Source organism: Capricornis sumatraensis, chromosome 2, assembly GCF_032405125.1.
Source record: "Capricornis sumatraensis isolate serow.1 chromosome 2, serow.2, whole genome shotgun sequence".
NCBI classification, from domain to species: Eukaryota; Metazoa; Chordata; class Mammalia; order Artiodactyla; family Bovidae; genus Capricornis; species Capricornis sumatraensis.
Window position 1 is genome coordinate 29,498,741 of NC_091070.1, and position 23,685 is coordinate 29,522,425.

Below are 23,685 nucleotides of genomic sequence, written 5' to 3' on the forward strand. Positions count from 1 at the left end.
CTCGGGGAGAACTGTGGGAGGGGAGGACAAGGGGCCTCTGGCAGGGCTCTAGAGTGACTGGCAGTACAGCAGGAAGGAAGGCTGGAAACGGGAACAGCAGACAGTTGGTGAAGCAGGCACTGTGGTATATTCTGTCTGCGGAGAAGACTTGAGAAACAGCTTCCATTAGCTGGTTAAAGAAAGTCATGAAGCTAGCTCCTAAGAAAGCCATTTTCTTCTTTTCCAGAGTTAAAGCTAGCATTTTTGGATACCATGTAAATGAATTTGCATCCTATCTGTAAATTCTTCCAGGAATAAGGACCTTGAAGTCAGAGAATATAGCTACACAGTACAAATTTATCAACAATATTAGAAAATCAGGAGCACAATGCTCCAAAAGGCAGGTGGAAGAGTTTTGTTTTTTTTTTTTAATCTCATTCAACTCAGGATTCCAACACTCCAGTCTGAAAGTCTAAGAGGCATTGCTTTTATGTTACATAGGAAGGAACATTTGCTTTCGACAAGCAGAGTTTCATGTAGGACTGTGGGATAATGTTCTGGGTTGTTTTTAGAAATTTTTAATAGTGGAAATTTTTATGTAAAAAATAAAACGTTTCTGCCCTCACTGAAAAAAGAATGTGACAATTTTAACTAAACATATTACTTTCTCCTGCACAGCCTGGCATTGGAATTTCATGTGATTTTCATATTTGAGATGAACAGCGCCACCTCATGGCCCCAAACCATATTCTGAAAGAGAGGAAGAGAACTAACATTGAAAAAACTAAAATAGGCATCTGGTCCCATCACTTCATGGCAAATATATATGGGAAACAGTGGAAGCAGTGACAGATTTTATTTTCTTGGGCTCCAAAGTCACTGTGTATGGTGACTTCAGCCATAAAATTAAAAGACACTTCCTCCTTCGAAGGAAAGCTATGAGAAACCTAGACAGAATATTAAAAAGTAGAGACATCACTTTGCTGACAAAGATCTGTATAGTCAAAGCTATGGTTTTTCCAGTAGTTATGTATGGATGTGAGAGCTGGAGTGAAAAGAGAGCGGAGGGCCAAATAATTGACGCTTTTAACCTGTGGTGCTGGAGAAGCCTCTTGAGCGGCGAGACAGCAAGGAGACAAAGCAAGTCAATCCTAAAGGAAATCAACCCTGAATATTCATTGGAAGAACAGATGCTGAAGCTGTAGCTCCAATACTTTGGCCACCTAATGTGAAGAGCCTACTAATTGGAAAAGACTTTAAAGCTGGGAAAGACTGGGAGCAGGAGAAGGGGGCAACAGAAGATGAATGGTTGGATGGCATCACTGACTCGATGGACATGAATTTGAGCAGACTCCAGAGATAGTGAAGGACAGGAAAGCCTGGCATGCTGCAGTCCATGGGGTTGCAAAGAGTTGGAAATGATTCAGTGATTGAACAGCAACAACAAAATCATTAGAAACACCTTGGATGAAATAATATATTCAACTATGATCATTCTATTTGTTTTTAAAGAGGTAAATTAGGAGTATCAATAGAAGGATTTTATCTTGATTTCTACAAGGCTAATGTGGGACTAGTTTTCTGCATGGAAATAATTATTTCATACACTCTCCCTGGGGACATGATGGGTCTGCCGAATGCATCTTGGACTCCAGAGAAGGAACCTTAAGCTGGCATGCACTAATTCTGTTGGGGAAGCTGCAGCATGTGGCATGACCCTTTGCCAGCCCAGCTCTGGAGTCGAAGGAATTTTCCATTGCTCACACATGCCATCCAGCTCTGGGGGCATAAGTGAGAGAAGCGATGGGAGGAGCATGGCTGTGCACCATCTTAGTCAAGCTTGCGACTCTAAGAACAATGCCTCCCAGACCGAGACTTGGGTGTGGGGCTCCCAAGTCAAATGAGTCACCTTCCCTTCCTTTCATGAGCCTCTACAAGGCTACGTCTCTTTGGTCTCAGTCTTTCTGAGGTGGTTTGAACCATAGGCTATAGAAATCTATAACTTCTTGTAAGAATTGTTCCAAAATAGCCTGCTCCAATTGAGAAGGGATTTAAACAATAAAGTGTGCTGTTTCACTCTTCCCTCATCACATAGAATATTCAAAATGACCAAAATTCCACCAAAATGTTATAATGGGGAAAAGTGATATTTTATTGTGTAGTCTTTTCTACCTGCCTTTAAGTTCTTTGGGGAGTGAAAATCACATACACCTTTATGTACAATTCCAAATGTGTCTTGAATTAACTTCCAGGCTTACAAGAATCCAAGAGGACTTCATAATGCAAAAGCCACAAAAAAGCAGCAAAAGAGATAAATAAAAAAGTTAAAACATAAGCTATTTATGTAAGGTTTATTATGTTACGTGGCACCAGTGGTAAAGAACCCGCCTGCCAATGCAGGAGACATAAGAGGTCTGGGTTCAATCCCTGGGTCGGGAAGATCCCCTGGAGGAGGGCATGGTAATCCACTCCAGTATTCTTGCCTGGAGAATCCCACGGACAGAGGAGTCTGGTTGCAAAGAGTTGGACATGACTCAAGAGACTTAGCATGCACGCGTGCATGGAGATCATTAGAAATGATGATTTTTGCAAACTGGTGTCAATACTAAACAATCACTTTCTTTGCTTTCTTCTTGGACTCAGATAAGTTCCTAAAATATGTCGGAAAGGAAGAAGAGGGAAGAGATGTGATAAGGAATGGTTTGAGAAGAAATTGGAGAACTGTGGGCTAAATGCCATGGAGACCAGGATCTCACTTACCTGGCTTCACCATGTGCCAAGCACTCAATTTGGCATCTTGTGTGCACTACTTCACATCAGCCTTATCACCATTCTTGAAGATAGATGTTACTATCCCATTTTTGAAGAGCAGAGGAAGAGAAAAGATATTTTGCAGCTTGGTGGTTTAGTTGCTAACATGTCCTACTCTTTGTGACCCCATGGACTTTAGCCCGCCAGGCTCCTCTGTCCATGGGACTTCCCAGGCAAGAATGCTGGAGTGAGTTGCCATTTCCTTCTCCAGCAGATTTTCCTGACTCAGGGATCAACCTGCGTCTCCTACTTGACAGGCAGATTCTTTACCCCTGGGCCACCGGAGTAGCCCCCAAGTAAGGTATATTTATAACTAAGTGGTTCTGTCCACTCGCTGGTCCAGGGGCTGGCAATAGCAGTTTCACCTGGTGCTTCTCCCAGGGGAGATATTTTTTAAAATCTCTTCAAATAAGTGTGTTCAGCACAATGGTCTGAGAAACACTTTCTTGGATCTGGAGGAAGGTCTTTAGGGATATGCCATAGGGATATCTTTGATCTTTCTCTTTATTTCTTTTGAATTTTTTAAACTGTAAAATGCTTTGGTCTTTCCTCTATTTATAAAAGCAAGCCATGCTCAGTAAATAGTTTTCTGGGAGATACATACAAGAATTAAAAAACAAATAAGAAATTATTAGTAGTGTGGCCCCTCAGAGATAAACACTGACTTTTTTTGCATGCAACTCTCTCTCTTCCATGGTTACATCAGTTCAGTTCAGCTGCTCAGTTGTGTCCAACTCTTTGTGACCCCATGGACTGCAGCACCCCAGGCTTCCCTGTCCATCATGTTTACACAAATGCACACATATTTTAACAATAGAATCAAAAATGCATGCTATTGAATGAATGTTTTCAGTTTTCAGTATACTGTGGACACCTTTCCATGACAATAAAGAGATCTCCAACAACATATTGAAGCTCATCTTACCATCAAATAAATCTACACCAGTTAACAAGTCAACACTGAGGCAAATCCAGTCAGCATTTTCCAGTAACTTCTTTAAAAAAAAATCCTGATTTCATTATTTATTTATTTACTTATTATTTTTGGCTGTGCTGGGTCTTCCTTGCTGCTCAGGCTTTCTCTAGTTGAGGCAAGTGGGGGCTACTCTCTACTTGTGGTGTGCGGGCTTCTCATTGCAGTGGCTTCTCTTGTGGGGCAGAGGCTCTAGGGCATGTGGACGCAGTAGTTGTAGCTCCCCGGCTCTAGACCACAGGATCAACAGCAGTAGGGCACGGGCTGCTTGTGGAGTCTTGGCCGGACCAGGAATCGAACTCATGTTTCCTGCATTGGCAGGTGGATTCTTATCCATTGTACCACCAGAGAAGCCCCCAGTCAGCATTTTGATTAGTGACTTGAATCAAGGATTAAAGGTTGGGGTTAAGGTTATTTTGATCAAATATTTAGATAACACAAAACTAGCTGAGATGGCTAATGCACTAAAGAAGCAGAATGTAAATCATCGTAATAAATGCAATTATGACTCTAAACTGAAGTAAAACAACAAATATAAAACTTCAAGTCTGTGTAGCATCTCCCTGACCAACCCCCATATTTGGGGGACTGGGGAGAGTTCTGAAGAAGGGGGTGAAGACAGGGCAGGCAAATCAACCACCCACCTCAGTCAGTATCAACAAAGCATAGCAAGAGAAGTGGTGCAACACACACGATGAGAACGGTAACTCTCAGTGCAAACTGACTACCTCAGAAGAGCTTGGTCACCCACTCTATGGACGGGCAGGTTACGGGGCAGTTTCCCTGGTAAGATCTTCCTGGGAGAAATCCTGATATTTAGGTCATGGGTGCTACCCAGAGGCTAGCTTCTCACAGCTTGCAAGAAGGGTGACTGCTTTGTGCGCAGACAGAGACTGGGACCTGGCAAGATCATTGAACATGGTTTACAAATCGAGCTAAGTAAAACTCTTAGAGAAGACTGATCACCCACAGATCACTTCTAACAGAGAACGCGGATCTTAGCGAACTCACTATGTTTGGGAAACGAAGTGATTTGGTCTCCAAGATGAGTGTCTGTGCAAGTTGGATAGTGGGAACTCTGCCATTTCAATGTGGGAATGAGATGTCATTCCAGTTGAATGTAAGGACTGCCAGAGGTCAACTGTGTGAACTTACAGGGGGAGGGCCAAATAGGGGTCATCCCCCTGCTTCTGGAAGGAAGACCTAGGACCAGCACTTCCCAAGGCTGCTTTCTGTTGCCGCCACCCTCCCTGTCCAGACACTGGGGCGCTGTCCTGGGAATGGTCATTTGAGATGGGGTAAAAAAAGGCCTACAGGTAGCCAGAAGTTTCTTCTTTGAGCCTTAGCTGGCAGGCCCTGAAAGAAGGCAGGAGGCTTACCAGATCACAAGGCTGTGGTCAGTCAGGCCTTCTAGGGCTTTGCCTTAACAGATTCCTTCTGCCAACCTGGAAAGTTAGTAAAGATGAGCTTACCTTTGATTGATTTTACAATTTCCCACTTTCACTGCCCAGTCATTTACAGTTAAGTACACAGGGATCCTCACACATACTATTCTCACAGATATTTCTTTCAAAGGGTTATCACATGGCTCTGTGAGCAGATAGGAAAGATCCCTTGTTGACAGCGTTTTAATTTCTCCTCATTGATTGGACCAGAGTTACGTCTATCACATTTTCCCCAAAGGCAGTCATGTGCTCTTCTCCTAATTTACTAGACGGTCTATCTAAAGTATATGTCACTTCCCTGTTGAAGGAATTCTAGGACTCCTGGGCCAATGTTCTACACAAAGTGAACTATGGGCACAGCTATTCTACCATTAGTCATTATTAAACTCTTTGTCAAGCCAGTGGAGCAATCTAACAAGAAAAGCCTGAGTTTGCTGCTTTTATCATTTTTCTATAACCTTTGACTCTGAAGACTGTAATCAGTTGTAGACTGAGATATACAAGCTCGATATCGAGGCCCCAGGCCCGTTTCCACCCTCACCTGAAAGGTTTACAAGGAATCCACACTTAACACTACTGTGTTTCAAAGTCAGCAATAACAATCCATCGATGGATCAGACACCACCAATGCCAGGATCTTAGTATGAAGAACCAGAAAGACATAATAGCCAGCTGACCCCATTTTCTACTGCTGTTGTTCAGTCACTAAGTCGTGTGTGACTGTTTGCAACCCCACGACCTGCAGCACACCAGGCTTCCCTGTCCTTCATTCAGTCCAGTTCAGTTCAGTTGCTCAGTCGTGTCTGACTCTTTGCGACCCCATGAATTGCAGCACACCAGGCCTCCCTGTCCATCACCAACTCCCGGAGTTCACTCAGACTCATGTCCATCGAGTCAGTGATGCCATCCAGCCACCTCATCCTCGGTCGTCCCCTTCTCCTCCTGCCCCCAATCTCTCCCAGTATCAGAGTCTTTTCCAATGAGTCAACTCTTCGCATGAGGTGGCCAAAGTACTGGAGTTTCAGCTTCAGCCTCATTCCCTCCAAAGAAATCCCAGGGCTGATCTCCTTCAGAATGGACTGGTTGGATCTCTTTGCAGTCCAAGGGTCTCACAAGAGTCTTCTCTAACACCAGAGTTCTAAAGCATCAACTCTTCAGCTTTCAGCTTTCTTCACAGTCCAACTCTCACATCCATACATGACCACTGGAAAAACCATAGCCTTGACTAGACGGACCTTTGTTGGCAAAGTAATGTCTCTGCTTTTCAATATGCTATCTAGGTTGGTCATAACTATTCTTCCAAGGAGTAAGCGAAAGAAAAGCCAGTTGTTCTAAATCCAAAACCATCAACTTTCTGGTTTTACATAATTTTTAAACATACATAGACCATTCTCAATATAAAAGGTAGATGTTTTGCAAGTAATTTATATTGAGATTTGCTTATGGATAAAATGAGTGTTCAGTTATAAGAGACGTACGTTTTTCAAGCTCAAATCATTGAGGCTATACATTGAATATCAACTTGTTAGAGCAAATGCCAAATTATTTCTTAAGGAGAATCTGGGAAACAACAGATGGTCATTTCGTAGCCCACCTCCAGGTGGAGGTGCAGTGGCCTTCTGTCCACCATATGTACTTGTGAGTTACCTCCGAGTTAATAAGAAGTTGTCAATCCCTCCCTAGCTTGCTTGCTTATTAAAACACATGGCTCTGAGTTTAACTGGGGCTCTAGGAACTTACCATGATGTTTTTCATTTTCGTTTTTTAATTAAATGATTTTTGGCTGCACTGGGTCTTCATGGCTGCGAGCGGACTTTCTCTCGTTATAGTTGAGTGGGGGCGGCTGTCTAGTTGTGGTACGTGGGCTTCTCATTGCTGGGGCTTCTCCTGTTGCAGCACCCAGGCTTCAGTAGTTGTGTCACATAGACCCAGCTGCCCGGCAGGATGTGGGATCTTCCTGGATCAGGGATCACACCCATGTCTCCTGCTGCTGCTGCTGCTGCTGCTGCTGCTAAGTCGCTTCAGTCGTGTCCGACTCTGTGCGACCCCATAGACGGCAGCTCACCAGGTTCCCCCGTCCCTGGGATTCTCCAGGCAAGAACACTGGAGTGGGGTGCCATGTCCTTCTCCAATGCATGAAAGTGAAAAGTGAAAGTGAAGTCACTCAGTCGTGTCCGACTCTTAGCGACCCCATGGACTGCAACCTACCAGGCTCCTCCGTCCATGGATTTTTCAGGCAAGAGTACTGGAGTGGGGTGCCATTGCCTTCTCCGGCATTGGCAGGCAAATTCCAAACCACTGGACCACCGGGGAAGTCCAAACTTACCATGATGTTTAATCTTGGAACTCACAGCTGCTCCTTAAATATTGAAAACTTCGGAAAATGAACGATATTTATGAAAGACTACCTGAAGGACAGTAGAGCACCCATTCTTTAAGATCAGCCATTCTCAAACTTCTTTTTTAACCAAAGAACTCTTGTTCAAACAGTGTCTTTCTTAAAAGTCCAGGGTCAGAGAAATGGATGCAAAGGAGGGACGGGGAGCTTAGTTCCACCACTGATGGGCCCCTCAGAACATAGCCTGAGGACCACTGATAGATCCTCTAACACCATTCATAGACAGTGGGGCAGAGCACAGAGTGGCACATGCTGCCTGGACTGGGGGCCTTCCTAGAACGGCTTCACGGAATTGTGCTTTACACAAGCATCAGCGTATCTCACTCAGGCAGATGTTGTAAGAAACAGTGCTAGGAAACAAATGCAATATTTACTGCAAGGTTGTTGTTAAAGATATCGTTTACCTGGTTTTGTGACATCCTATCTGGGAAAACCCCAAGGAGGAAATACTTCCTAGTCTTTGGACCAGAAATCACATTCTTTTGAGCTAATGGTTTGTTCCTCCTATGGATGCAATGGTTGATCCCTCACTCTTGGCGTTGGTCACTAGAAAGCGTCAGAAGCAAGCCTGCAGACTACCCCCAGCAAGTCACACAATCTCACAGCAGGTACTTCATGAACCAACTTCTCCCTCAGCTCCACCTTGTTTTATAAAATATATTCCCTTAGCCTTCAGTCTTCTGCTTTGGAGTACTTTTTGTATGTTGTTTTATTGCATATTTTAAAGCCACCTTGATATTTTTTAAGACATTATGTAAGAAAATTCTTATTAAGAACATCTTCCAGGACCTCCCTGGTGGTCTAGTGGCTAACACTCTGGGCTCCCAATGCAGGGGCCCCAGGTTGGATCCATGGTCAGGGAACTAGATCCCATAAGCTGCAACCAAAAGATAAGCACATGTCACAATGAAATTAAAAGATCCTCATGCTGCAACTAAGACCTGACACAGCTAAATAAACAGATATTTAAAAAGAATATCTACCAAATCAAGCAATGGAAGGTGCCAAGGATGATGAATGTCTAAACTCAAAGAGGACCAAATCAGGAAACTAAGTAAGAATATTCTGGAAATAAAAATCCTGGTGCACGCATGATAGCCATCTTCACCGTTCTTAAAGGGCAAGGAATAAGCTTATTCTGTATTCCTCTAGAGAAGGAACCTAGAATACATTATGGTCATTATCCAAAAAGCTGTCAAATCTTAGAACTAGACAAGGAAGTTCAGTTCAGTTGCTCAGTTGTGTCTGACTCTTTGTGACCCCATGGATGGCAGCACGCCAGGCTTTCCTGTCCTTCACCAATTCCCAGAGCTTGCTCAAACTCATGTGCATCAAGTCGGTGATGCCATCAAACCGTCTCATTCTCTGTTGTCCCCTTCTCCCGTCTTCAGTCTTTCCCAGTGTCAGAGTCTTTTCCAAATGAGTCAGTTCTTCCCATCAGATGGCCAAAGTATTGGAGTTTCAGCCTCAGCATCAGTCCTTCAAATGGATACTCAGGACTGATTTCCTTTAGGATGGACTGGTTGGATCTCCTTGCAGTCCATGGGACTCACAAGAGTCTTCTCCAACACCACAGTTCAAAAGCATCAATTCTTCAGCACTCAGCTTTCTTTATGGTCCAACTCTCATATCCATACATGACTACTTGAAAAACCATAGCTTTGACTAGAAGGACCTTTGTTGGCACAGTAATGTCTCTCCTTTTTAATAAGTTGTCTAGGTAGGTCACAGCTTTTTTTCCAAGGAGCAAGTGTCTTTTAATTTCATGGCTGCAGTCACCATCTGCAGTGATTTTGGAGCCCAAGAAAATAGTCTGTCTCTGTTTTCATTGTTTCCCCACCTATTTGCCATGAAGTGATGGGACCGGATACCATGATCTTAGTTTTTTTGAACGTTGAGTTTTAAGCCAACTTTTTCAACGCTTCTCTTTCAATTTCATCAAGAGACTCTTTAGTTCCTCTTCTCTTTATGCCATAAAGCCTGTATCATCTGCATATATGATGTTATTGATATTTCTCCCTGCAATCTTGATTCCAGCTTGTGCTAGGGACTGCACAAATTGGTGAGTTCTTTGTCACAAGAAGTGTTCAAACTCAAAGAGGCTCAAGCATCCTCCTCATTGAGGTTACAAAGGTGTGGTGGACAGCCTTTCAGTTCTTAGCCAGATCACACCCTCTCCTTTAGAAGAGTCACTTCAACTTTTACTGAAGAGGTAGACACAGGCAGCCATGTATCTATCTTGGGACTTTTTCCCACTTCTGCCACAACAGATTGGACCAGGGCTGGAGCAGTGACCCAAGCTGGAGTCTCCCTGAACTAAAGAACATAACTGGCAAAGTCAGAAGGAGCTAAAAGATGATCCATCACCCATGTATACACCAGAGTTGTGGCAACCCAAAGCATGCGAAGTCCAGATCTGGAGAAGCAAACTTGCTGGGGAGGGTACCTACAGGGAGGAGCAGGGGCAAGAAACAGTACAGAGAGAGGATAGAAGCTTGATGACTTTCTCCTCCTATGAGAGCTAGATGCACTTCCCTCAGTTGCTCCTGTGACATTCCTCATGTCTGAACAATAGCCCGCCATTGCCAAAATCCCTGACTACAATCAAAATGAATCCCCAGATGGATTATGAGGCTAGATTAGTGGCCCCAATGATCTCACATTGCTCTGAGTAACCTTCCTGGGTGCCAGCCCCTGGGGCTTATGATTTAGTGGCAAGAATCAGATTATAAGAAATGCTTATTTTTAAACACCACCTCCCTCCCCCAATGATTTTGCTACTTGGCTAGTTTGGGAACCACTGGGTCAGGTATCATGCAGGGTCTTGGTCCCTTTAAGATTCCCAAACTTTGATTTAGAAGTTGACACAATGCAGCTATCCTCACAGTATCCTTCCTACTAAAAGAAAACTGAAAGCTTTAGACACAACCACTTTCAAATTCACATTTCAGAGAGAAAGGTCAAGGACCCCTGCCATCCTCCAAGGGTAATACAACCTTCAGACTGAATATTAACAAGGCGTATTGATCAGCACACATGACAAGTACAGGTTCCCAGCTTCTGGGCCAAGGTATTTAAATATTTATATCAGTGACCTAGATAGTGAAATTAGAAGTATGTTTCTTCAGTTCATTGATGCTATCAAAGACCATTAAGCACTTCTTTCTTGGGCACTTCAGTTTTACTAAGATGAGCCCTCCCTCCTCACATTATGGGTGTTAGAACACAAGGCTTTGCCCTCATGTGGGCAACATCTGCTTTATTTGATTTCAAAGCTGATAACTTTTTGAAAAAAATTTTAAGTGTTTAACTATTCACTCCTGATTCAGTCAGGAATTCCTAAGTTTCAAATAGATATTGTCAGGACTTTCCTGGTGGCCCAGTGGCTAAGACTCTGTGCTCTCAATGCAGAGAGCCTGGGTTCAATCCCTGGTCAGGGAACTAGATGCCATACGCCACAAGGAAGATCAAAGACCCTGGGTGCTGCGGCTAAGACCCAGCACAGTTCAGTAAGTTAACTTTTAAAAACACAAAGAGATATCATGACTGTGTGAAAGGGAAACCCAGAGGATATATCACATCCAGGTGAGGGTACCCTCTAGCCTCAACAGACAGGCTGGTTCCTTAGACACTGCTCTGCCCATATCCCCTCTCTCTTCCCATCCTCACCCTCGTATATGCCCATCTCACCTTTCACAGTGCATAGCCCAATTCAGTTTTGATTATACACTTTCTTATTTCTAGTTACAAAGCTCTTCCTTCCCCTCTATCTCAATTCTGTCACCCAACTTGTCCTCCTGATATTTTGGATGTCTCTCTCTTCTGCCAACTCACCAAGTACAACTCCTGCAAACAAACTTTATGCACAAAGTTCAAGTCCAATCCCATCACTGCTGGTTTGCCCAGCCTTTTAACCTGGCCATCCCATACCCAATGCCTGTAACATCTGAAACCTATGGTCACCTATCTCAGTCCCATTGTTTATTTTATACTGCCCCTTGCAGCTCAACTCACCCAATTCTTCTTACACATGACCTCCACTGTTTTTTCAGGAAGTTGATGACCAAAAATCCCAACACACCACAGCAAAAGTGGAAAGAATTCCTGTCTTTTCTGCCTTCAGTGCTTGCAGTACTGATTCACTCAAGTTTCTCTGTATCTTCCACTAGGGGGTACCACCCCATAATTTTTGAAACAGGAAGTCTGCTGAATACAGTTCTTAATGAAAAATGAAGTCCAGGCACAGTGGATTTTTTTCAAACTTTTCTGAACACATGCTGTAATTTTATGAAGCAATTTAATTTGATTCCTTTTAAATAAAAGCTGCCCCATGGGCAGAGTAATAGGCAGCAATCTTGAGCAGTATAAACTTATATAAGGGAATGCCAATTAAAAACCCTTGGCTCTATTATGGTAAGATAAATAGTCATGAATTAAATGAAATAAATGCAAAACCTGAGTACAGCCAGACAAGTGAAGTTATTTTTACTTGAGCAAGAGAAATAGACATGCTGAACAAAAGTTGGCTTTAAAATGAAAGCTTTTGTTAAACAAAAATAAGGCAACTCAGATGTTCTGGGACTTGGCATAAATGGAACAGAATTCTCTTATCTCTGGGCTATAAAAGACTTGCAACGTTAAAAATCGGTTCAAGTCTTTGGGGATTTTTTAAGAGGAAGTATGCCCAGACATTACACTGTAGTGACTGAAAATGCAGGATGCCTGGAATTTAGACTTTCCAATCTCCCACTTACCTCTATAAAAACTTGGCCAGTCTCCATTTCCTTAGCCTAAATCTTAGTTCTGTGTCAGTTTGATGGCTTTAATGCTAGGACCAACCACCTAGGTTTCGGGTGTGAATTACATGAGCTACAGCATATGAAGGGCCTACAGAGTGACTGGCCCACAGTAGGTACTCAAGAAAGGCTAACAATTTATTCAGTGAGTCAGTGCAGTGTACGAAAGATCTCTTAGGATGGCTAAGACCAGATATCTTTGCACTGAAAATGATATTTACTATCATTTTGGCAAACACACTCATACAGATAAGTAATCAGGAGACCAGAGAAGTTAATTTGACAAAGGTCACACAGCTATTTCTTGATAAACTTTAGAATAGAACTTGGACTTCCTTAATGTCAGTCAACTTTCTTTCCCCTATCCTATATTGCTTCTCCTAGTACCTGGTTATTTATTCATGCAGATTGAACACATTCTGGGGCTAACAACTGGTTTTGTTGGCAAAGTTTTGGTGAACGTAGCCAAGTAAACATTGTTGCAGCAAGATCAAACACTCCTGCAGTATGTATCTTTAACAGCTTTGATTTTTAAGCCTCTTTCCTACTTTTAGAAATTTAGAAATAATATAAAATGAAAGGTTATATGCAAAAAGATGTTTGCTACCATATTCTTTGGAATACTGAAAAAATAAAAATAATCTACATGCCCAACAATAGGAAAGTAGTTTAATATGGCAGAAGCATGGATTCTGGAACCATTTAAAAATTATGAAGACCACAAAGAAACAGAAATATTTACTTTATTCATCTCATTCCATAAGGAGGTAATTTAACACATAGAATGATAATGTATTTTTGTAATTAAAATCAGTTAAATAATTATATGGATAAATCTAGAAAATAAAAGAAAAAATAAAGTGATTTTAGGAATACTGGAATTGGAAATGACTTTTTCTTTCACTTTGAGTTCTCTTCATGACAAAGAGATGCAATAAAGACTTGTTTAGAATGAACTTTCTTTATTGGGACTGGGAGAGATTGACATGATCCAAGTATCCTTTAATGCATCATGATAACATATAGCCAAATGAAAGACAGGTCAGAGCTCTCACCATACACTGAACTGAGGGACACAGCAATGTATACCCATCCCTGGCCTCTCAGAATTTACAAGCTGGTAGAGAAGGCATGACATAAACCTGGATCTCGACACTGTTCCACCTGCAAACTCTTTAACATCCCGTCTCAAGCCAGGGCTGTTCCCCTCTCAGCTTTCATGCCACCTGCTTAGTAACATCGTTAGAACTGCCAGTCTGCTGGTCCCTGTGCTCTCTTTTGTTCCCACAGCTTTGTTTCACTTTTCTTTGTATTTCTGCTTAAAGACTAAAGCATATCACTTTAGCTACCCTGTCCACAATAAACTGCAATATCTTAGACCTTTATTTCTAATTCATCTGAGCTGAAAGCCCCCATGAGCTGGATGTGTTCACTTGTCTTTGCCCAGCCTGGGTTGCAGGACTTCCCTAGATGAAGCCACCCAACATCCCTTCATATACCCCTGGCCAGTTTCCTCTCCTGCTCCTGGTGGTCCTGCCTAGTCTCAGGCTTCCCCACGCCCACCCCCACCCCCGCCCCCACCAAAACACACTTTACTGTACAGAAATTCTTACATGAGAAATTTCTTCCCTTGAGCCAAGCCCAAAATCTAGCTGCATTCTGCATCCATCCTTACTCCCTGCCTGCCAGTTTCAGAGGTGACCTGACCCTGCATGTGCTCTCAAACCCAGCACCTCCTGCCTATTCCCACTTTTGCACCATGAGCTTGTTGCCCCTCTCTTCAACTTTGCCTAAACTATGATCGTCTTCCTTCAAACCCTTCTCCCCTCCAACTCTTGCCGTCATCTATAAAGAAGCCTTTTCCTTGAGATGGATACCTACTCTTCTAAATGATTAACACTTGCCTTTCTCCTCCCCTCCCCCATACTTCTAAAAGGAGCTGTCCTACCTTGGCTGTCTCCAGGTCCTCCTTGCCTCATCTGAGATAACCTGACTCCTCCCACTCTACCACCCAAACCGTTCCCACAGAAATTAAATCCAAAGGTGCCTTTTCATTTCATATCTCATTAGAAACTCTCAGCTGTTTCACCCTGTTAACCATTCCTTGTCTTGAAATATTCTCTTGACTTTTGGGACACTCCACTCTGACCTTAGTTATTGGATAGTTATTTGAATGAAAAAACAAATGTCGCCTGAGGAGGGGAGAGCTAGTACGGCTCTCAGCTCAAAAGGAGGGCTCACACTTCAGGGGGGCGGTGGCAGGGCAGTTGTTAAACTTAAAATCCACTAGATTAAGTTTCAGGAACTGAATTCCTTCCTAGAGACTAATTTTGTGGACTCTATGTCAAGCCGATAAAAGAGATGGATGGAACTCATCAAAATGATACAGAGAAATGTTTATTCTTTTATCTCATTGACGGACAGGTGTAGTGGAGACTGGATCATACTATAGGAACTTATGGACAATGCTGGGATTTCCTCTCTTGAAGATGATCAGGAGTGAGGGAAGTGGAATTCAAGTCAGCTGGGTCTCCCTCAGTCTACTCTAAAAGCTAAAGCTTCCAAAGTGCATTCATTTTTTCAATAAGACAGAGTGAATTTTCCATTATTCAAAGATTACTTTTTAATTTTAATATCATCCTTGTAAAGTATAATCTGGTACTTAAGCATATGCTGTCTCTTCTCTATTTTGAGTCTTTCTTACTCTTAAGTAATATGTCTTCTATTAGACTGTAAAAGGCCTTGATGTCAAGGGTCCTTTTTAGTCTAATTGTCTTTTGTCTTCTACATTCCCTAGCATAATAAGACTGACACTTGAAAAATGCTAAAAACAAAATTCCCAATTAAAGACCTAAATGTTAGATCGCACACTATAAAACTCTTAGAGGAAAAAATAAGTAGAACAATCTCTGACATAAATCACAGCAAGATCTTTTTTAATCTATCTCCCAGAATAATGGAAATAAAAGTAAAAATAAACAAATGAGACCGACTTAAACTCAAAAGCTTTCACACAGCAAGAAAAACTGAAAGTTGCTCAGTCATGTCTGACTCTTTCCCACAGACTATATAGTCCATGGAATTCTCCAGGCCAGAATACTGGAGTAGGTACACTGTTTCCTCTCCAGGTAATCTTTCCAACCCAGGGATTGAACCCAGGGTCTCCCACACTGCAGGCTGATTCTTTACCAGCTGAGCCACAAGGGAAGCTCAGGAATACTGGAGTGGGTAGCCTATCCCTTCTCCAGTAGATCTTCCCAACCCAGGAACTGAACCAGTGTCTCCTGCATTGCAGGCAGATTCTTTACCAACTGAGCTATCAGGGAAACAAAACAAAAAGACAACCCACAGATTGGGAGAAAGTACTCGCAAATGATGTGACTGATAAGGAATTAGTCTCCAAAATTCACAAACAGCTTATGACACTTAATAGCATCAAAACAAACATCTGCTCAAAAAATGGGCAGAAGACCTGAATAGACAGTTCTCTAAAGAGGATGTACAGATGGCCAATAGGCACATGAAAAGATGTTCAAAATCACCACTTATTTGAAAAATGCAAATCAAAGCTACAATGAGATATCACCTCACACCAGTTAGAGTGGCTACTATCAAAATATCCACAAACGACAAATGCTGGAGAGGGTGTGGAGAGAAGGGAACCCTCTTATACTGTTGGTGGGAATGTAAATTGGTACAGTCACTATGGAGAACAGTATGCAGGTTTCTTAAAAACTAAAAATAGAGCCACCATACGACCCTGCAATTCCACTCCTGAGCATGTATCCAGAGAAAAACAAGGCCTGAAAAGATACATACACCCCAATGTTCACTGCACACTGTTTACAATGACCAAGACATGGAAACGACTTCAACATCCATCAACAGAGGAATGGATAAAGACATGGTATATAAATACAATGAAATACTACTCAGCCATTAAAAAGAATGAAATAAGGCCACTTGCAGCAACATGGATGGACTTAAAAGAGTGTCATACTAAGTGAAGTAAGTCAGACAGACAAGGAGAAATATCATATAACATCCTTTATATGTGGAATCTAAAAAGAAATGATACAAATGAAATTATAAAACAGAAAGAGACTCACAGAAAATGAACTCATGGTTGCAGTGGGGAAGGGATAGTTAGCTACTTTGAAAAGGTCATGTACACACTGCTATATTTAAAATGGATAACCAACAAAAACCTATTGTATAGCACACAGAACTCTGCTCAATGTTATGTGTCAGCCTGGATGGGATGGGGTTTGGGAGAGAATGGATATATGTATATGTATGACTGAGTTTCCTTCACTGCTCACCTGAAATTATCACAACATTGCTAATTGGCTGTACCCCAATACAAAATTTTTTGGAGTTAATAAAAAGAAAAGAAAAAAAATATATATATATATACACAAACAAACAAAAAAATCCTGTTGTTTAATTTAGCAAGTATTCTAACTTTCCCAATTTCGATTGACTCCAGAATGTGATATATTATTCTAGGTGCAGAACTGTAATATAGAAAATATTTAAGTTATTTGCATTTTATGAGCAGGAAGAGAGGCAGAAACACCTCAATACCTAAGAAGGATTTAGCACAAAGTTGAAATGGCCTGACACCTTCTTGTGTATATTGTACCAACCTAGATATAAAAGTTGGAATCCCAAGCAATGTTCAGAACTAATTTGGGTTTTCTCTGCACTAAGAAATACAAATCCTTGTAGTTCACCTCCTTAGGCCAAAAGTTGTAACATCCTTGACTGTGGATAGCAGCTAGGTCTTTTGGGACTTTGGATAAGGCTTTTTTTCCCCCTCAGTCAGGCAAATAATCTGAAAAGAGAAAGAAATTACATGTAAGTGCATTTTTCTGTTTGTGCGGTTTCTCCACCAGCTAGAGATATTTAAAGGCTCTGAACCTCTTGCATCTTTAATTCTCTGTTTTAAGTGTCATTTTCTTTTTAGAGAACTTTTCACTTTTTTTTTAGTTCTACAGCCAGATTGGGGCACCTAGCTGGAAAATCATTTTCCCTTAAAAAAAAAAAAAACAGCTAGAACTTGAATGCAGGCATGGAATTCCAAACAGATTTACTACAGTGCGATTCTTCGGACATTAACATTTATCCCTGAAAGATAACTGAAAAGGGTCCTTAAATTAACCTACAAAGACAAGAGTCGCTAGAGACACTTTTCCAGCCTTTTAGATAAAAGAGGATTAATTACCTGTAAACTTCAAGGCTCCAGGACGCACGATGCAATCCCTCAGTGGAACTTTGTGCTAGAAGCTGCAGCTTCTATGATTTCGGGCAAGACTGGCCCAGGCACTCTGGTCACATAGAAAGCGGAAGGGAAGAAGTACCTGAGCAAGGTAGGAGCCACTCAGAAGCAGCCTGGGGCCGCCACTCACCTCGAGGAGGAGGAGCTGGCGTCCGGACCCACCTGAATCGAGAGGACAAGCGAACCCTGGGTCCGCCAGGTGAGGGAAGGGAACGCCCGCCCTACTCACCCCAGAAGAGGCGGGGCGCGGCTCGCGATTACCCGCAGGGGCGGAGCCGGTCGAGCACCTGGGCCGAGGCGGAACTGAGGGGATCCAGCCACCACCAGAAGAACCTGGTACCAAGACTCACCTGTGCAGGGGCCTGAGGCCGGGCCGGGGCCAGAACTCACCTGAGCCAGCGGAAACCGCCCCGGGAGTAGCCCCAGGCTCGCCCAGCGCGGAGGGCGAGGCACCCCGCCGGGCCGCAGCACCCGAGCGCCCCTCCGTGGGTCCGCGCGGCGCCATGACCTGGAGCGCCACCGCCCGGGGCGCCCACCAGCCCGACAACACCGCGTTCACGCAGCAGCGCCTCCCCGCCTGGCACCCGCTGCTGTCGGCCAGCATCGCGCTGCCGCTCTTCTTCTGCGCCGGCCTGGCCTTCATCGGCCTGGGCCTGGGCCTCTACTACTCCTCCAACGGCATCAAGGAGCTCGCGTACGACTACACCGGCGACCCGGGTACCGGCAACTGCTCGGTGTGCGCCACGGCCGGCCAGGGCCGCGCGCCGCCGCCCCCCTGCTCGTGCGCCTGGTACTTCTCGCTGCCCGAGCTCTTCCAGGGCCCCGTATACCTGTACTACGAGCTGACCAATTTCTACCAGAACAACCGGCGCTACGGCGTGTCCCGCGACGACTCGCAGCTGAGCGGGCTGCCGAGCTCGCTGCGCCACCCGGTCAACGAGTGCGCCCCCTACCAGTACAGCGCGGCCGGCCTGCCCATCGCGCCCTGCGGCGCCATCGCCAACAGCCTCTTCAACGACTCCTTCTCGCTGTGGCACCAGCGCCAGCCCAACGGGCCCTACGTCGAGGTGCCGCTCGACCGCACCGGCATCGCTTGGTGGACCGACTACCACGTCAAGTTCCGCAACCCGCCGCTGGTGAACGGCAGCCTGGCGCTGGCCTTCCGGGGCACCGCGCCGCCGCCCAACTGGCACCGGCCGGTCTACGAGCTGAGCCCCGACCCCAACAACACCGGCTTCATCAACCAGGACTTCGTGGTGTGGATGCGCACCGCTGCGCTCCCCACGTTCCGCAAGCTGTACGCGCGCATCCGCCAGGGCAACTACTCGGCCGGGCTGCCGCGGGGCGCCTACCGCGTCAACATCACCTACAACTACCCGGTGCGCGCCTTCAGCGGCCACAAACGCCTCATCTTCAGCAGCATCTCGTGGATGGGCGGCAAGAATCCATTCCTGGGCATCGCCTACCTGCTGGTCGGCTCCCTCTGCATCTTCGTGGGCTTTGTCATGCTGGTCGTCTACATTCGCTACCAGGACCAGAACGACGACGAGGAGGACGACGAGTGATTCCTGCTTTCAAAGTACCCTTTCTGCTCCTTGCCAAAACTCTTGCAAACTTCTTTAGGCTTCTCCCTCTCGACTGTCACCCAATTCCAACTTCGCCTCACACTGCCTCCTACTGTGGATGAGGGGACCAGAGAGAGAGAAATTGACACCTGATCAGGCGCTTCCAGGCTCTTTTAGGGTGTTTGAACTGCTAGAGCGAGACATTCCTACAAATTTCCCCTATCTCTTTCACGAGTGGACATGTTAGGTTCTTTGAGCGAGGAATGGACGCTTGCTTATACATTCTTATTCAAACTCCATCTGATGAAGAGACAGACCTGTAGATGTCAAAGAACTCTTTCGAGATCTAACAGCTACTCATTGGCTCCTGGTTCTGATTCTGACTCTGAAGCTAGAGCTTTAACCACTGTAGTACAGTGGTTTTCTTTTCTTGGGGGTGGGGGTAAGTGTAGAGAGTGAAGCCTACAAATAACCAGCAGAGGCATGGAGAAGGGGAGGAGAACATACTGTTTTAAAATGTAGATAGATTAGAAGGCCCCATCCCCAGAAATTCTGACACATTAAGGCTTTAGTGAGACCCTCGAAGCTGCAGTTTTAACAAACCCATCTGGAGATTCCTTCTGTATTCCCTCAAGGGAATCAGTGCCCTGAACCAGGCAGCAAGTAGGATACTGTTGCCTATTTCCTTATATGTCTGAGGCTAGGTGTGACTCCATCACTGCTCGTCCAGGTTTTCAGGTGGTCATCTTTTCCCAGGGGCAGTGACAAGCATAATGTTCCCAGTTTGGTCTCACTCCTCCTTGAACATAGGAAGCTCTCTGTAACATGCAGAGTAGTGAAAACAGCTAGTTGGCATACAGATTTGCAGAGCAGGGTTTTGCAACAATTCATTTGATATTTTAGTGCAAGAAATTGAATTTTTTTTTTTTTTTTGCTAGGTACTGTGTAGAGACTTGAAAATGTCAGGTCAGTTTGTACAATTCAGTGGGAAGGTTTTAACCTTAGAATCAGATAGCTGGAGGGGACCTTAGAGGGAAAATGTTTTTCCTAAAGTCATATTGTGACTCAGTCTTGTCATCTAAATGATTTTTTATGCTTAGTGATTTTTTTATGCTTATGTTGTTCATACCTTTTCCCTTTTGTCTAAAAAAAGTTAATGTTCTCAAATGAACCATGTTTGTTTTTAATAATATGTTGAAGTGAATGCTAAGAAATTAGTCTTATGTGAACTAGACTCAAAAATTATTTGAACCATTGAGATAATGTTAAACTTTGACTACTCTAAACTCCTTTTAATATACTGGTATATAAAGTTACTGTAAGATAATAGAATTTTTAAAAACCCTTTTATGGCAAAAGAACTTTAAAAAGTGAGATCATCTGCACAAGTTTATTTGCTGAAAGCAAACAGTTATTCGGTGTTCTGTCAGAACTCTTAGTGCCTATTCTCTATTATGGCTACTTTCCAGTTAGTACAATTTTTGCTCTTGCCAGTGTTCTTGCCTGGAGAATCCCAGGTACAGGGGAGCCTGGTGGGCTGCCGTCTATGGGGTTGCACAGAGTCAGACACGACTGAAGTGACTTAGCAGCAGCAGCGGCATAAGGCAGGGCAATACTTTGAAGTTTTTTGTTTTTTGTTTTAATTGAGTCGCAGAAATATTGAATTGTACTGAATAATTTATATTAATTTTATTCTTCTGGTTCTTTGAAAAATAATAGACATAGACAACATGCATGTTTGCTGACATCTGTTGGATCTTCTGGAACAGTTGTGACTTAAGAGATTCTGTCCCAGTATTTACATAAACCAAAAAATATATTATAATCCCAGTATGTTGGCTTCCCAACTCCTGAATATGACACAGTTTTACTGTCAGATTTTGTAGTGTGATTTTAGGCTGTGTATATATGATCATATGTATGTAGAGTAATTTTTATTTATCGTGAATTTTTGATCAAGTAGTTGCTTCTTTATAATTTACCACTTTTTTTTACTACTTAGTTGAGAAGAACTATGTATATTACTATCATTTTTACAGTATTCATTGCTATAAAATTTTAATTGAGTCTACAAAATTAAAGGTATTCTGATTAAATCAATGAATATGATTCCAGGTCCTCTTTGGGTTTTTGAAAGAGAATAAAGGTTATATTTGTGTTGCCTTTGTTATCACATTTGCTTAATCCTTTTGAACTATGATCTTAAAGCCACAAACGTTTAAAGTTACCAGCTACCATCCACTTTGCTCATTTGTTATTAGCAGATTTATACTGCAGCAAGAAAATCATCTTTCAGAATAAAGCTCAAATGAACTCAATCTTTCAGTGTTAACTTCCTAACACAGAATTTGAACTTACATCAATATCAACATGTAGTATGAATCAGACAATCCTTGACTGTTGTTTGAATTTAGTAAAATGTGGTCACTTTTTAATAATATTTAGTATTAAGTTACTAAAGAATGTGACTGCAGCAATCTTACTTCTCCATTTCTGCATTTTACCCAAATTCTAAATTACAATTATTTATTGGGTATTTTGGACTACAAAACTTCAGAAACTTTGAAAACAAAAGATGAAACATTTTCCTGCACTGTAGCGTTTTGTTTAGTATCTCTGGATTCTAGCTGGGTTTGAAGTCTCATGTTGTCCAGTAAATGCTTCCTAGCTAGAGCTGTGTTGTCAGGAATGAGACTGAAAAGTGAACCTCAACAATTGGACTGAAAATGTGCTTTGATCTACTTTGTAAAGTAAACCACAAACAAAAGAGAAACTAATGTGGTTGGCGGGAACTCCCAGTACAAAATAATGTAACAAGAAAGACTTTCCAAGAATCTCCAGAATCAAGTCAACAATTCAAGGACTAGACAGTTGTTTCAAATCGGAGACAGAAAAACAGGCTGAGATTTTCTTTAGTAATAAGTACCACTTCACACTATATAACCACAACCCTTTCTGCATCATGGTATCTGTGCCCTCTTCTCGTCATTGGGGATCTCAAAAGTCTTGAGTAAACTCTCAGAGTTATTGGTAGAGCTGTAATGTAATCAATTCCTTATATGCCCCTGGGTATATCAGTTACTGTGTACAAGTAACTGTAATAATAGTAAATGCCCTCTTCCTTTATTTTCATCAGGCATTTCTTTGCACCCTAGATTTTTTCCCACAGATAAAACACAGCTGACTGATTTAGATGACAAAACTGAATTTTTTAACTTCAATTTTTCCCCCCAGGAGAATTTCTCATAATTTCCCTCTAACAAAAGCAGTCACATAAAGTGTCATTAAGAAAGTCATTCAGTGAATCTGACTGAAATATATTAAGTTCCCAGAGAGATTTTACCCGAGAGTAGTATTTTTGTGTAAAGAATTTGCAAAAATTATAAACAGTTTGTTGACTCACTATATACTACCATCCCCCATGGTTTCTTTGATAAGACTAACAACGGGTATTCAGGGAAAAATACTTCCCCACTGGTTTGCCACCTGGCGTTATAATTCTCACTGTTAGTGGTAATGATGTAAATTAGTTCACCACAGCAAGGTGTCTTTTCTTTATGCACTTGGCTGAGCAGCTCAGCATAGCACAATGAAGACCCCGAGGCAGTGAAACCTAACATAGACTGGGGGTGTGGAGCAAGAGGAGAAACGAAAGGAAAAAAAAAAAAAGGTGCAGTTTGGAGCATGAAGCAGGGTGTCCAGAAGGGGGAGACTTGGCTGTGACTGGAACCCCCTGCAGAGGGCAGAGCCCACCAGTGACCTCACTGATGACAAACCTTGGAGAAATTCAGTAAGTAGATGGTAGCTCACCTCCTTCTGAACCTCTCAGCTTGTCTTTTTGATGAGTTTTAGTGTGATTTACCTTTTTCCTTAGAAGCAAAAGATATTACTGTAAAGCACCTCCTCTAATAGCCTTTCTCTCCGCATTGAGTTCTTAACTGAATTCCTATTAAAGTGGCTGAAACCTTACATTACTGATGAAAACTGTGAATGATGTGTCATTAATTATGATACTTGTTCTTCTAAAAGGCCGTTGTTCTGAAAGTCCAAGATGCTTAACACTATTATACAGTTTCATTAATTTTAACCATCAAAATGCATGACGTTTTAGAAAGTCATCAAGACTGATGAGGGAGAAATTCATTCTATTTTGCTCAATTTTGTTCAAAAGTCAACGAAAGCAGCGTTCTACAACAAAAGCACAGCCTCTGGATGAGGCAGTCATAGTCATTTCAATGGGGGCACTTGAATATTCTCAAAGGAAGACTTGATGAAGTCTTGCTATGATTTTAATAAGTTAAAGACATATTCCATTCTTATTAAAGAATCCAAAATGAGAGCTCCATCACTTCCTACACATAGTAAATGACAGAATGTTGTTGTTGTTTAGTTGCTAAATCATTTCCGGCTCTTTTGCAACCCCATGGACTGTAGATT

At 42.8% G+C, this 23,685-nt stretch overlaps 1 protein-coding gene across 1 annotated transcript; it reads left to right on the top strand.

Annotated features, from left to right (window-relative positions):
* The first annotated feature begins 18,186 nt into the window (after positions 1-18,186).
* TMEM30B (transmembrane protein 30B) lies at positions 18,187-21,445 on the top strand. Its single transcript, XM_068964942.1, has one exon. The coding sequence runs from the start codon at positions 18,187-18,189 to the stop codon at positions 19,246-19,248; it is 1,062 nt and encodes a 353-aa protein (XP_068821043.1). The 3' UTR covers positions 19,249-21,445.
* Positions 21,446-23,685: the final 2,240 nt, after the last annotated feature.